The following is a 15731-nucleotide window of genomic DNA, read 5'->3' on the forward strand; positions in this document are numbered from 1 at the left end:
ATAGCAAACAAAAACATCATGAAATTTCTATTTGATTTGTGACTTCCTGAGGGAGTTTAAACAGCAGAGGAATGAGGATGCCTTCTGAGATTTCTCAACCTGTGCTGGATAGCCTGCCCCATAGGGTGGTGTGATCTGATCCATGCGCAAGGACTCAGTACTGAGCAGGGAAAAGCAATCGGATGGGTTCCAGGTAGGTGCCTATGAAAAAAGCAGTCAACCGTGGTCTGGGGCTCTCAGAATGGGGAGACCTGTCACGGGAGGAGTGTCCTCAAGTCCCCTCAGACCCCTGCTGACCACAGGCCACCTCCAAATTTCAGAACTGCCCAAGGGAATGGGAAACCAGCTCACACGTTCAGTCCATTCAGACCCCTGCTGATCACAGGCCACCTCCAGATTTCAGAACTGCCCAAGGGAATGGGAAACCAGCTCATGTTCCTCTCTCTGCTTCTCAGGGACCACACTGTTGCCATTCCATTCCTGACCCCATCCCAGGGTCTAATTTTACAAGCCTGGAGTCCTTGTGCAACTGTTCAAAAGGCTCTTAGCTGAGAGCCAGCAGCTCCCTCCCTCCTCACTCAGTTGCTCCAATGCAAGATACTTTACCCTGGCTCAGCTCCTCAACCTTTCCTCCAAGAAAAGCAGGCACCTCAGTGCTTCTCACTGGCTGGTACAGTGGAGAGATGGACACGTGTCCTTCTGGGTCACAGTCCTCAGATGCAAGCCATCGAAGGAGTCACCTCTTTCCAGTGTTGGGGTCTTGGGCAGGAAATTCATGTGACAGGTTCAGAGGTATGACAGCTACGTTTTCTTCTCTGTCTTAGAACTTAGGAGACACAGTTTAACCATGAGGTGGAGCCTACACCAGGTCAAGGTATCTCTCTGGGAATACTCAGGGCTGGAGATCTCCAGACCTCTTTGCTTTCTAAACTTGAAGGTGGGCTTCAAGACAGTGTGACTAAAGTAACCGTAGACAAAAGTCCATAGTTAGTAGACTCCCCTGCAGCCAAGGGACGGGAGACTAACCTGATGGGGCCTGTAGATAACCACCAATACTACAGCGCCAGCACTGCTCTGGACCAAGCTCTTGTTTATAGGGAAATCTGGACAAGTGAGCAAAGGCTGGAGCCGGGCACAAGCATGTGATCAGAGGTCCATGCCAAGTCTCTCTCCAGAAAGCCAAGGAAGAGGGAGCGCAGACCAAGCTCGGTAGCTCTCATACTCTCGCCACGCTTACATTCACTGTTGTAAGCCTAATGCTGAGTAATATCCTAGGGAAAGGTGATCAACTATCTGGTACAGAGACCTTCTTCTAAAGGCTCCAAGTCACCTCACCCTTGCCCTAGTGAAATGTCCTTTCTACCAGCCCATAGCCTGTTTACCTAAAGCGAGCCCCACAGTCTCAAGAAGTACATCTCAATGGGTGTGTCACCAATAAGCCATGAAGTCAAACTTCAGCAAAGCAAAACCAACCCAGAACTCTGCAGTCCTGTCCCTGTCCCCATCACTGGTAGAGCCCTTTTGTCCTTTGAAATCTGGCACAGTGCTTCCCTGTGTCTCTGGTTTCCACTGGGCTATAATGGTGTAGTGGGGAGCTACCTTCTCCAGCCACTACGCGGACAGCTCCTGGAGGCACACTGAGGGGTGGGAGAGGTCGTCGACTGAGCTGGTATGGAGGAACACCTCTTACGCTGCCCATTCTGGGTCTTGATCTTCACCCTAATCCCTGTTAGTCCTTTCAGGAGTCATTTGTTTGTTTTTAGTGAATGTCAGTTCAGGCCCACCACAGAGTTCCTCAGCCTTCCCTTTCCCATCTCAACAGTGGGAAGTCTGGACATCCCATTTCCAGCTCCATCTTACCCTAGCACTTCCCTCTGCCTCCCTCCCTCCACTCTGTCTGTATAGCATCGTCACTCCTCTTTCTCTCCCCTCTTTAAATCTTTAAATCTCAATTCTAGATCCCTAACAGTTCCTTTCCTTTTGTGCCCTGACTCAGAGAGAGAGAGAGAGAGAGAGAGAGAGAGAGAGAGAGAGAGAGAGAGAGAGAGAGAGAGGATCTGACAGGATTGATGACCATCTTCCTGCTCCCTCCCCTAGGTGAGCTCAACTCCCCCACCCGACAGAAGGCAGAGGCTGAGTGAGAGCAGCTGCCCCAGCCATCATTCCCTGGGCTCTGTTGTCAGAGTCAGGCTGGGCCTTTTTGTCCCCGTGTTTCCTGTGAGAGTGGGCACCTGTGGTGCCAGGTCAGCCGCAACCTCCTTAACTGTGAATATTATGGAATGTCTCAAAGGGCAGGAGCAGCAAACACTGGGGAGCGAAGCCTGGGACAATCCTGCCTACAGCAGCCCCCCTTCCCCAAATGGGACCCTGAGGATCTGCACTGTCTCCAGTGGGGCACTCGCCCAGCCTCAACCCAAGAAGCCTGGAGACAGAGGCCAGCAGAAGACACGGAGAACACTGATGTCCAGCTGCTGCTTCCACATCTGCCACAGCATCAGAGGTACTGGGTGTGAGGACAGAGTCTCCTCGGGTGTTGGAGTCAGAAAAGGGACCACATCAAGTTTGATGGGGGGACAAAAATGACCCAAAGAAGAAGAAATCTTGGCGTCTACAATTCGTTTGTGTCAGATTTCTGTCATCACTTGGGGACCCAGAGGGTATGGAGGAGTGTGGTGCCTGGGGGACTGAGGTGGGGGGCCCACCTGGAGCAGATGCCCACCCCCTTCACTGCTTCTCTTCCACCCAGTGTCCTCACCTTGTCTCCCACGGGCTTTGTAGGAGGGCAGGCAGGGGTGCGGGTGGAATAGCCAGTTCCCAGGGGTCATAGGATGGGCAGGAAAGAACAGGGTAGAGATGGGGTGAGGTCTAGGGACAGGGAGGAATGAATAACTGGACAGATGTGCTGCTGGGAACTCTGAGCATCTTTTCACACCCTTAGGACTCTGGGGAACAACCCTGACTGAGAATACAGCTGAGAATAGAGAACTCTATGTCAAGACCACCCTGAGGGAGCTTGTGGTGTACATCGTGTTCCTTGTGGATATCTGTCTGTGTGAGTAGCCATTGTCCTATGAGCATCTGCCTGTGAGAGACACACATGTGTGGCATGTCTGTACACAAGCATGCAGGCAATGCTTGAACATCCATGTGAACTGTGTAGATCCTGGGAATTTTGTGTACACACCAATACACAGCTCTGGTGGCTTCTCACACTACAAGTTCAACGGAGGTAACCCAGATGGTAGAGAAGTTGTTAATGAAAGGACCTTTCTCCCAAATTACTGGGAAACCCAATTTTCAAGATCAAGTGTCTACTACCGAACCAACAGTCTTGGTGTGTCGAGAGAGGGAGCCGCTTAAGCCCTTTCTGTTTAGTGGGTTTTGTGTGGTTCATTATTGTATAACATCTGATCCATGTATCTTTAGGGGCAGGAAGAAAATGATTCAGGTCTTAGGGGGTTCCTGAGAAGAGGGCTGAGGTTCAGGGGTGAGGCAGCGCCCTGTGGGAAAGCCTGCTCCACCCGGGCAGCTGGGGCAGTCTCTGCCGGGCACTAGCTGGTGAGTTTTGGTGTCCAGGTTCAGAGAAGTAAGCATAAAGTGTTGTAATTTGTTTAAAAACACCAGGAAGAGAAGTCATGCCACGAAATAGGGCTCACAAGGGAGGTTTATTGGAAGAGAGAGAAAGGGCAGAGAAAGAGGCAGAGAGGGAGGCAGAGAGGGGGGCAAAGAGGAGGCAGGGAGGGGGGCAAAGAAGGGGCAGAAAGGGAGCAGAGAGAGGGGCAGAGATGGGAAGTGGGCAAGGCCCACCTTTTAAAAGGAAACAGGGGGTGCTCTCAGTGGCTGCCGCTGAGGACGTATCCCGTCAGGACCCCAGAGTAGGCCAGGACAGATGCCTGAATCCTAGCAGAAAAACCATAAATGTAGACTGTGAAAGATGGCGTCAAAGAGCTTTCAAGATGAGAAAGCTGGGGCACACAGACTGTTTGGCCTGTGGCAAGGAAATCGGTGCTGCATTCAGTTAAGAGCTGCACATCAAGCGTGGTTTGCCTCCTGCAGCTGTGTTCAGCGTGTTGATCAAAGCTGCAGCTTGCTATCCCCCGACTGCAGCACCTCTCTAACTCTTTGGCATCCGACCTGTAGCTGGCATTCTGCTTTTCAGAATGCACAAATCACTGGCAAGTGAACAGGAAGGACTGATAGTGCAGGTGATGCATGATGGGAACCGTCATCTGTGCCCGCCACCAATAGTGCATCCCTTTGGTGGTTGAGTAGATGTACTACTTTCTTGGGTCTCCCCTGTGCTGCTCAGAGCATTTCCCTCCGACAGCAAGCAGTGCATTGTGAGGCAGAGATGATGGAACAAGGGCCGTGGGTCCCATTCAAGCCCTTTGAGTTGCTGACTACCAGAGACTGACTTGTTGATGTGTTTTCTGGAGGTTCCTCCCCTCCTTATACCCGTGACAGCTGCCAATGCTCGCAAATAAAGCCTTTCCCTGCAGATAATTGTCACCAAGTCACACCAGCTTTGAACAGGGTTAGCGCTTGCCAGTCCTCCAGAGTCACAGTGAATCCTTCCGACTCCTGGGTATGGGGCTGGAAGGGTGGGAGCTTGAACTGTGTCCGCCTGTTTTCTTGTGAGCTTATGGTTCTGATGTAGGCCAGCGGTCCAGGCCAAGCTCACTTCCTAGTGGAGAATCCTAGAGAGTAGAGCTCACTGACTTGGAGAATACTGGAGGAGGATTCAGACAGTGCAGGTTTAAGATACAGAGAATTCAATATCACTTCATCAGGATTCCTCCCGTAGGGTTCTGTGTGGTACCCCACCAGTCCCACCCTGGGGATACCCACGAGGATTTTATTGTCCCATGGGAAGCCAATTCTGTGGATAGCTCTACTTTCTTTCATTTATGGAGCCTCCTTCTCTGTGTCTGACATCGAACAGAAGTCATGTAGGTGCCTTTCTTCTCCAGGAGCTATCCTCACTTCTAGATCTTTCTGCACTGTCTAAGGCGGTAGCCCCCAAGTGCTAGAATGACTGTGTGTGACATATTTGTTCTTAAGCAGCCTGCTCTCCAAGCTCAGGAATTTCTTTTTTTTTTTCTGAAAGGATTCATGGCCACATAGTGACCAAGGGTGGCTTATGTAGAGATTCAAGTCTGGGTTCTGATTTCGCAGGTTTGGGCTCATCTGGGGGACCTTGAACTAGTGGCTCAGTTTCTTTGAGTCTCAGTCTCCCCTGATCCTACAGTCAGGGTTATGTGGCCTTCATACGGGCCATTTGCTCAGCCTGACATGTTGTGACAGTTTCAGAGAGCTCACCATGTGTTGCCCAAGCTCAGCCCTGATCGGTTTAATGCCCTTTACTGGAAGAAATGTACCAAGGGGCATCTGAGTGGCGCTGTACCCTGTGGCATCATTACTCCTGTTGTAAGAGGGATGTTACGACATGGCAGCTCTCACAGAGCTGAGTTCTCTCCCTCTTGGATGCAGCTATCAGTTTTCTGCACTTCTTACTGCCCAAGCACAGGACAACCCTGAACTGTGACTCTTATCCCCACAGAAGCCACACGACACGGAACTTACACATACACCCCCCTGAAAACCTTTTAGCTTTTTCTAAACGGAAGGACTGACTCTCCTGTCTCTCCCACTGCGCTACCCCTATTTTCTTGGCTGCCTATGGCTATGATGTATTTCTCTTTCCTCGTGGAGTGCTTCTATAGACCTGAAGCCTTGCTCTCCCACCTCAGGTCATGATGCTGAGTCTTCTGGTAAAATTTATCTGAAGGGTAATTCATCTCAACTTCCTTTTTACAAACCTGCCGTTTTATACATTATAACAAAATTACTTCTGGAGCTACCATGCAGGAGGAGCACCATTCGATCTCTGGAAAGAATTTATCTCTGTATTCTCTAGTGGAATTACAATACTTTCCCCTGGTCCCCCTAGCCCTAATTTAAAAAGAAATGAAAACAAAAATCTTTAAAGAAGCCAGTGTGAAAAGGTTATATAATGCATGATTCCAACTATGTGGCATTCTGGAAGAGACTAAGAGCTGGCAGCGGTTGCCTGGGGTTGAAGGTAGAGAGATAAACACAGAGGATCGCTAAAGGACTCCAGGTGGTCTGCCCATGCCAGCTGCAGTGTCAGGTGCATTGTATAACCGCTGTGTCTTTCCGCCTGGGATTTTCATACAGGAATGGCTGTGTTTACAGGGGGTCAGAGGAGGCTGGGAAACTCTGTACCTTGTGTTCAATTTCACAGTGAACCTAAACTGCTTAAAAAAACAAACAACAAAAACAAAACACAACAAAATCAGGTTGGGTATGGTTGCATACACATTTAATCCTAATACTGGGAGACAAGAGGATATCTGTGAATTTGAGGTCAGTCTATTCTATATAGGGAGTTCCAGGACAGCCAGAACTACATAAAGAGATCTTGTATTAAAACAAAAACTAGAGGGGGCTGGAGAGATGGCTCAGAGGTTAAGAGCACTGACTGTTCTTCCAGAGGTCCTGAGTTCAATTCCCAGTAACCACATGGTGGCTCACAACCATCTGTAATAAGGTCTGATGCCCTCTTCTGGCCTGCAAGCATACATGGAAGAAATGTTGTATACATAATAAATAAATAAATCTTTTAAAAAAACCAAAAACTAGAAAATGAAATGAAAAATCTGCCTTTATCAGTTTATTCAGTTAGTTTGCTGTTGTTTGTTTGTGAAAACAGGTAGCCCAGGTTAGCTCTGAACACCCAATCCTGCCTTTCTCTCCTGAGTACTGGGAAGACAAGTCTGGGCACTGTGCTCAGAGTTTTGTATTGCTGTTTACAGTACTGAATCCTGAGCTCAGGACCTCATCCATGCTAGGCAAATTCCCCATGCTGATCTATATCCCTGAACCTTACTTTTTTAAATGTATTAAATGTAACCTTTATTAGGACAGAAATATTAGTACACACCTTTAATTCCAGCATTTGAGAGGCAGGGGTTGGCAAATCACTTGAGTTTGAGGCTAACCTGGACTTCATAGTGAGTAGTCCAACAAAGATCACCTTTATGGTTCATTAGAAAGCACTAGAAACTTTTAAATAACTAAAAAAGAAGAGGTTTAAACAGTTTTTTTAACAATAAAAAATGATGAGTATTGGAGGTAATGACTGTCTTGATTCATTTTATTGGGTCAGCATGCATAGCATAGAATGGTAAGGAAACATCACATTGCTCCACATGGTCATGCAAGTATTGGCTGTCAATTTAAAAATGAAGAAGGGGATTGGAGAGATGGCTCAGCAGTTAAGAACCTGGCAGCTCTTGAAGAGGACCAGGTTTGATTCCCAACATCCACATGGTTGCTCATAGTTACATGCCTGTCTGTAACTCCAGTCCAGGGAATCTGATTCCCTCCACAGGGATCACATGCATATGCTTCTTTACATACTTGTTAGCAAAACTTCACATAAGATAAAAAATAAAGAAATAATACCTATGGAAATGCCTTTAAATGTTGTATTTGGTTCCACCAGGGACAGCATCAGTTGAGGATCATTCTGGAGACTCCAGAGTTTAAGTTAGCAGTTGCTCTAGAGGGCTTCAGTTTACCACCACCGCTGGTGAGAGCAGAAACAACTGGGTTTTGCTGATCAGTTTCTGGAGCAACTGCTTCCAAGTGTTCTGCAAAACGAGTTCAATTTTTACTCCCCTTTCATAAACAAGAAAAAGTTTCAGTGTGTCAAAGAGTTTCCCTGGAGACAGGAAGTGAGAGGAAGAAGCAGGAAGTCAATTCAGCAGCTGGTGGTCCTTCACCAAGGCTGAGGTTTGGGGTGAGTACAGTGGGTAGTTGGCGCAGATGTTACTTTATCGACATGGTCCACCTTCTGCCTCGTTGATTAGGAAGTGTTGTTTCTTGTGAACAAGCACTTTCCCATCGTCATCTGGTTGGAGTCAGCTCCCTTCCCTACCCAAGCAGAAGTAAAATTCTAAGAGGCTGCTGCTATCTACCTTCCTTTCTTCTATTGCTACACTGAAAATACAAGGTGAAGTCACCAAGAGACATTCTTGTTTAGAATTCACCTCCACCCTGATCAAAGGCATTTCAAAGGATTTTTGTACTACCAACGTTTATCCACACATATATACACTTTACACACATGTATATTACACTTTTCATATATATTTCCAGCAGCAATACTCTCTTTCTGAGTAGTTGATATGTTTTAATTTTATGATCACAATTACATCCCAGTTCATTTCAATTTCCTCTTATTACTGGAGTATTGATTATGGGTAAATATGTCCATACCTGTTGTCTTCTCTTGCTTTTGTTAGATTTGTTCCTTGGTCACTTCTGAGGAGATTAAGCCCAAAGATGGGGATATCTTCTTGGTGCTGTGTGTTGGCCTCTGTTAAATATAACACGTATTTATTACAACACTATGGCTATAAGATCACACCAGTATAAGATTCCATCAAAATTGGATATTCTCATTCATAATTTTTAGTGTTACGTAGGGATAAAATGATGCAACAATCGGCCTTAATTTTCTTGTCTTTGATTTGTAGTGGGGGGCCTTCTTATGCTGTCTTTGTGAGTCATGAATTTTTTGTACAAATTGCAAAAGACAGATTTTGCTGTGAGGAGAGAAGGGTTTTAGGAATGAAGAATTGTTAGACCCATGGCAGGAACCACCTACTAGGGCCTTCATTTCAGAAACTAGAATCCTGGCAGTGGGAAGAATAGCCTATGAAGTTGTACATGGCCTGCATAGCAGTTGGGCCTGAGTTGAGCCCTAGTGAACTAACTGCTGCAGGCAGCCAGGCTGACCTTATGCCCTCTCCCTTATCTTTTCCTCTAGCAACTTGATGGCTATCTGGTGACTCATTTGGCCAACCAGAGCTATTCTTAGTCAGGCGACTTGGAGCCACCAATCCCCTCATAATGCCATTATGTAGCCCTGGAAGTCCCCAAAGAGCATTTACACCTATGACCTCACTTGATCATGACAGCAATTCTGTAAGGGATAGATATCATTATTTCCATGCCAAAAGATTAGGAGAATGTCGTTGTGAATAGTGCAGGATTGATTGGCCATTCAGAAAGGCTCATTTTAATGGAGTCACTCCTGTCATAAGTATTATCCAGCAGAGACATACAGGGAGGTGAATGATGGCCCTGCCCACCCTCTGTCTCCCCACCTCCTATCGTGATATTTATGAAAGAGTTTCCAGGCCTTTGTCTTCTCGGAAGGATGGCTGTGGCCTTTTGTTGATGGAGGAAACACTGAAGGTCTTTGTGTAGAAACAATGACTGTTTGTTTTAGAAAACATTTTTGTTATCTCAAAGGTACACCTGGGACTGCCCCTATATACATGAGTCTCTGAGCCATGACCTAGACTGGATCTGGTTACCATGGAGTTGGGAAGGAGTATAAAAACCACAGCCTTTCATGACTCTTGTTTTCCCATAAATGAATATGGACCGACTGCCCCTTGTCCCTGCTGGCTGTAGAAGAGTGTGTCTGCCTCGCCTCACTCTGTCTTTTTAAAAACATCTACCTATGTCTGTCTGTCTGTCTGTCTATCTATCTATCTATCTATCTATCTACCTATCTCCATCCATCCATCCATCTATTTATTTTCTTGGGGGCACCTGTTGAGATAAGAGGACAACCCGCCAGAGTCAGTTCTCTCCTTCCACCAAGTGGGTTCTAGGGACCAAACTCAGGCTGGCAGGCTTTAGCAGCAATATCCTCTGCCGGCTGAGTCAGTTCACTAATCCATCACTCTAAGTGGGAATGATGGTTCAGGAATAATCTTGTATCCTCAGGATATTAGGAAAAATTGTCTTTCTTAACATATTTCTAGAACTGATGATGAAAGAAATAGAATATTTGTGGGAGATCCAACTAGGATCTGTAGGGGAGCCCTTGTGTGTCTATTATGATGGCCTGGAATAGGGTCACCTGATTCAAGTAATGGTGCTACCAGGTATTAGCCAGATGGGTTAGGATGCTTAAATCTCTTTGAGCCTCGATGACTTACTCATGGGAGGCTGATTCCTGCCTATCTGAGGTTGGTAGAAAACAAAGAGGATGCTTAGTGTCTGTCTCAGGCTCTCAACGAGTATCAGTTGCTGTTCTATATGAAGGTGCAAGTCAGGCAGGTGCTGAGATCTCCATAGTCTGGCCTGCTGTAGGTGAGATCAGGCTCTGGCCCCAGTGGTAGAAGAGGCCAGGAAGAAAAGAGGTTGCTAGTTTCAGAAGGCACTAGTCTGAGTGTTTGCTCTGCCTCTACCCTGCTGAACAGTGAACTCACAGGGAACTGGGTTCATGAGTGAAAGGTCCGGTGTTTAGGACTCAAGAGGGACACTGAGGCAGATTAAGTTTTGGAGTCAAAAGGTTTATTAGGGCTGGAGAGATGGCTCAGTGGTCAAGAGCACTGGCTGCTCTTCCAGAAGACTGAGGTTCAACTCCCAGCTCCCACATTATGCAGCTCACAACTGTAACTCTAGCTCCAGAGTGTCTGATGCCCTCTTCCGGCCCCTGCGCATACCGAGTGCGGGTGGTGCTTAGACATACGTGCAGACAAAACACATAAAATAGAAGTAAATAAATTCTCAAAGAAAAAACAAACCAAAGAGATTCATTAAAAGATTTATTAGCACTACGGACAGACAGACAGCTGCATGGTGGAGGCTCTGAGGAGAGTTCAGCCTCAGTGCTATAAATAAACATCATGGCAGGGACTCTGCTGAATTCAGGCCCATGAGGCAGAGTAGGGATAACCTCTTACAGATCTCAGAGGAGTCTGCAGACAGGCTGTCTCTGATTCCCCAGCAGGCAACAGGGAAAAGGGGTAAAAAGGGGTGTATATCAGCATCGGGAGGGCGGTAGGGTGGTGTGCTGACTAATTTGTATCAGCTTGGCACAATCAAGAGTTATTTGGGAAGCAGGAAGTTCAACTGAGAAAATGCCCCGATTAGACTGGCCCATGAGAAAGACAGTGGTGCATGTTTTGAATTAATGATTGATATAGAAAGACCCAGCTCAATGTAGGGGATGCCGCCGCTGGGTGGTGATCCTGGGTGCTATAAGAAAGCGGGAAAAGCAAGCCTGGAGAAGCAAACCAGTAAGCAGTATCTTTCCATGGCCTTTACATATGCCGCTCTGTCTAACTCTGCCTTGAGCTTCTGCTCTGATTTCCCTGGATGATGGACTGCAAGCTGTAGAACAATATGAACTCTTTCCTCCCTAAGGTGCATTTTAACACAGCAACAGAAACCCTAATGGAGACAGGCACCCTTTGATATCGGATGTCTGGCAACCTTATTCCAGAAAGAGAGAGATCTGGGCACCCAGGGAGTCACAGCAGCAGGCTCTTGGTCAGGAGATTCCTGGTAGCTGGAATGCTAGGGGAAAAGGTAGCCTGCTGCAGGCATCTTAACCTTAGCCTCGGTCTCAGCTGGATTCTAGCAATGGGGAAGATAGATTTGTCAGTGTGAATGACGTCAGGCTGTTGGAAGCTAGCCTGTAGAAAGATCTTTTGGACTATGAAATGAGGTTCACAGGTGAAGAGTTCCAACAAGAAACTTTGTGTTCTGGGTGGTGACAGCAGCTGTCATGTTCGGGTGATGTCTCAGTCCTGGGTGGAGGTTCTGGCCCCAGAAATAAGGAAAAGGGCAATGACTCTTAAAGGTGTGCTTAGAGGAGCCTGGGGCTTTCTATGACCTTTTCAGGGAGATTATAAGGGCTTCTCTTACCCAATGACATAATTGTGTAAGGTCATATTTTCTTCCACCTTAGCCAAAGTAGCAGATTGTGACACACTGACTACAGAAGCTGATATAAGAATTGAACAATCTTCTACTAAGCTGAGGACTCGGGGGCATGCAAAGTCTAGCACAATATTGAACTTTTCAGTAAAAAAATAAATTGGTTTTTATTTTTAGAGGCTATAGTAGATATAAGTACAGATGTTATTTATGGTTCCATACATTGCATTTATCATTTTTTTAATGCTAGGGTTTAAACCCAGGACCTTATGATTGCTTAGCATATGCTGTGCCACCAAGATACTCCCCAGCTTGTCAGATGAGATTACCTCATAGTCTAGAAGGGAAAGCGGATGAGACAAGAATGAGATCCTGGCCACTCACACTCATTCGCTCAAACATTTATGAAGTTTTATTATGTACTAGCCCCTAGGATGGCTGCTAAGGACTGTGAAATATACCAGGCACATCTGCCTTTAAGGAACAAGGTACTCTGACTTGTCATCAACAGTGACATCTGTTGTGATGGGTGGAAGACCAACTCAGAACCATGACAAGAAGAGGGCACAAAGATGTGGGGAAGACCTGGGAATCCTGCAGGCCTCAGAGGCCAACATCCATTGAAGTCCAAGGAAGCATTGTTAGGGTGGGCCAAAGTCACTGCCACCTGCTTGCTTGCTTTTTCTAACAGAGTGGGCTCTCTGCCTGGGTTTGTTATTTGTTGAATAACTTGATGCTTTGTCAGAGTAGATTACAGGGTAGGAAGTTAAAACCCTGGGTAAATTATCTCTAACTAAGCATCAAGTTCTAAAGGCCCAAAAGGATCCAAAGAAGGTAGATAGATACCTATAGGAATTATGTAAAAAAAAATTAAGCATGCAGTAGTAACTTATCACTTGCATTTCCGCATTTGTTAGGGAGATGATAAAGACATGGGCTTCTAGCATTAAAGTGACGCCACATGACTGGCTTCAGTTAGTTTCGCAGTCCTGGATGACGGGCCTCAACTGATGTTTAAATGTTATTTCAGGAAAGAGGCCTCCTTACAACAAATTGGGGCCCACAAGGCCAACTAAAATCCACTTAAAACTGACAGAGTTTGGTAAGGAATTCTAGGCACACACACAGAAAAAAGAAAAGAAAAGAAAACAGAAGTTAAGCATGGCTTAATGGCATGGCTACTTTAAGAGAGGTTTTCCTGATTCAGCGGTAGCAGAAAAAGAGCTGAGTGATTTTGAAACGCCACCTTTCTGGGCCTTGCTGCCAGTACACCCCCTGGTTCTTTCAGGAGGCCAAGCATTTAAATGGGGTTTGTGAACAGAGTGCTACAGCCAATACCAGGCTGTTTTCAGTACTGTAGCTTTGTAGGAGAGTTTGAAGTTAGGGATTGTGATGCCTCCAGAAGTTCTTTTATTGTACATGATTGTTTTGTCTATCCTGGGCTTTTTGCTTTTCTGTATGAAGTCGAGTACCATTCTTTCGAGGTCTTTGAAGATAAGGGCTTAGAATTTTAAGAAGTACTTCTGGTCAGAAAATAATTATAGATACACAATAAAGACAGATTCAGATTTTAAAAAGACCTTCAAGTGGGTCACAGTGTTGGATAAATGTACATATGCTTGGGAGAGAAAAGAAAAATGAAAAGAAAAGAAAAAAATATGAAAAGAAGTAAGTGGTTTAATAGAGTAAGAAAAGCCAGGAAAAGATGGGATATACAAAGACAGTTTGGATTATGTATATTATTGTGTTTTCTTTGAATTTTTTGACTGTGAATGAGCTAAGTACAGAGAGACATTTCATTGTATGGGCTGCTAAGCTAAGTCAACATTTTATATATATATATATAATATATAATATTATATATAATATATATAAGGTATCTTGAATTCAAAATTTGGGTCTAAGGATATGTTGCTTGGAAAAGAGGTTCTTCTTTTGTTTCCACAGAGAATGAGAACCTGTGGATTCATTCCAGACTAATGTGTTTTGATGGACCAAGACACCCCAAAAGGTCACTGTGAACACCCCTAAAATTACTTTGCCCAACAAAAAGCAGGAAGTATTTTGGAGAATAACTGATAAGTAAAAATAATAAGAAAAGGGCAGCTCCACTGGCGCAAGAAATCCAATTAGGTCAAATCAAACCAAATCAAAATGCTTATTGTTTTATTAAGTAAGATGCTCTCAGGTGGCCCAGCACATGGCAGGGAAACAGGACAGCAGGGAGCCCATGCAGGCCCGAAAATCATGAGTTTCTCCTCTGGGAGCTCACTTAAATACCCTGTGGGAGTGGTCCTGACACTCCCCAGGGAGGGGTCAGGACCTGGATGCTGGGATTTGGACCAAAACAATGCAACTCCCAGGCCAGGGGCTGTGGGCTATGCTCCCAACTTAACAGTAACTATGCTCATATTCCCAAATATTGTTTCTTTAAAGGGCGATATGCTATAGAGATTTGCATGGGTATGGATCTTGGTTTATTGATAAAAATTGTAAGTAAATTTTGTTATATTATGTATATATATTTCTGCTCTTGATTAAGGTATTGCGATTGTGCAGCTCATTTTAAAATGTAATGTATAATTAAGAAATATAGGTTAATAGAGAGTCATCTCTAATAGTCAAGCTTGTAGTCATGTTAGTTAGATTTTCTAGATGTACAGAGATGTATTTCAGATGGATAGGGATTCTTCAAATCTTTCAAAGACTATAAAATATGACATTTAAAGTGTTTTAAGAATTTAGGACTTTTCATGACAATGAGACACACCTGCTTCTGGCAGCACCAATCTACTTCAAGAGGAAGATGGGCTTTGAAGAGGCTCCTTATGACACTGGTTAGCCATTAAGGCAAGAAACTGCTCTTGCTTGGACTGCTTGATGAATGGGACATGGAAGATCCACAGAGAAATGAATGCTGAACTTGCTTAAAGGTGAGACAGTCCTTTGGGGTTCCTGCATCATGAAAGAGCCTGCCAGACATTCTGCAGGACACAGAAGAAAGTAACTGACAAACTGTCAATATAGGCGGAACTGTCTTTGAAATTTCCTGCTTTATGGAAAAGTCCACTAGATACTATGGGCCAGTGGGCTGAAGATGGATGCCCCAACTGTACAGAAGAACTTTGATTGACTATCCAGGCAGCAAGATGTATCTGTCAATTCTAGAGTTTTAGAAGTTGCTTACAATACATTTCCTGTTTACTTAGGTAATATTACATCCTTCTGGAGTCTTTGATGGAATTGAAGAATTGATAGTTATAGTTTTCTTAGTTTTGATAAAAGATACAGTAGATTTAAATATTGTAACTATAATTCTTGCTTGATAACTGCCTTGTTGAACTTAAAACCTTCCTTTTTATTTAAACAGAAAAAGGGAGGTGATGTGGGATTCCCTTCTGTATGCTGTGAATACCATTTGTTAATAAAGTAACTGGTTTGGCTTGATAGGGTAGAAGAGAGGTAGGCAGGGAAAACTAAACTAAATGCTGGGAAAAAAAAGGGCAGAGTGGGAGAGAAGTCATGTAGCCCCACTGGAGACAGATGCTGGAACTTTACCCAGTAAGCCACATGGCAATACACAGAATACTAGAAATGGGTTAAATTAATATGTAAGCATTAGCCAATAAGAAGCTAGAGTTAATGGGCCAAACAACATTTTAAATAATATAGTTTCTGTGTGATTATTTTGGGTCTGAGTTGCTGGGTGGCTGGGAAACAAACAAGCGACCTCCTTCAACAATTAGCCACTAAAGCTGCTGGCTATGGATATGTAAGACCTTTGCCATGCACCCCAGCTCACAGGAAGTAGGAAACTAGAGAGGGAGTCACGCCCTTTATGCCTATGACATGAAACAGAAGTTGAAAGTGGAAGTCTATCCCTTCACTCCCATCCTGCTGCCTAGTACTTAATTGAATGTTTATCACACTTGATACAATGAAAGCTTCATAATGCAGTA

The 15731-nt window shown here is 45.1% G+C and overlaps 1 protein-coding gene across 1 annotated transcript in view; it reads left to right on the forward strand.

The window, feature by feature from the left end:
- The first annotated feature begins 2171 nt into the window (after window positions 1–2171).
- The window catches only part of Pkd2l1 (polycystin 2 like 1, transient receptor potential cation channel), a 36644-nt gene continuing 23084 nt past the window's right edge, over window positions 2172–15731 (forward strand). The window contains exons 1-2 of the mRNA XM_048438970.3: window positions 2172–2500; window positions 2939–3052. Of these exons, the coding sequence (XP_048294927.3) occupies window positions 2275–2500; window positions 2939–3052 (340 nt within the window). The 5' untranslated portion in view covers window positions 2172–2274. The remainder of the gene's footprint in view (window positions 2501–2938; window positions 3053–15731) is intronic.

Source organism: Myodes glareolus, chromosome 7, assembly GCF_982192425.1.
Source record: "Myodes glareolus chromosome 7, mMyoGla1.1, whole genome shotgun sequence".
NCBI classification, from domain to species: domain Eukaryota; kingdom Metazoa; phylum Chordata; class Mammalia; order Rodentia; family Cricetidae; genus Myodes; species Myodes glareolus.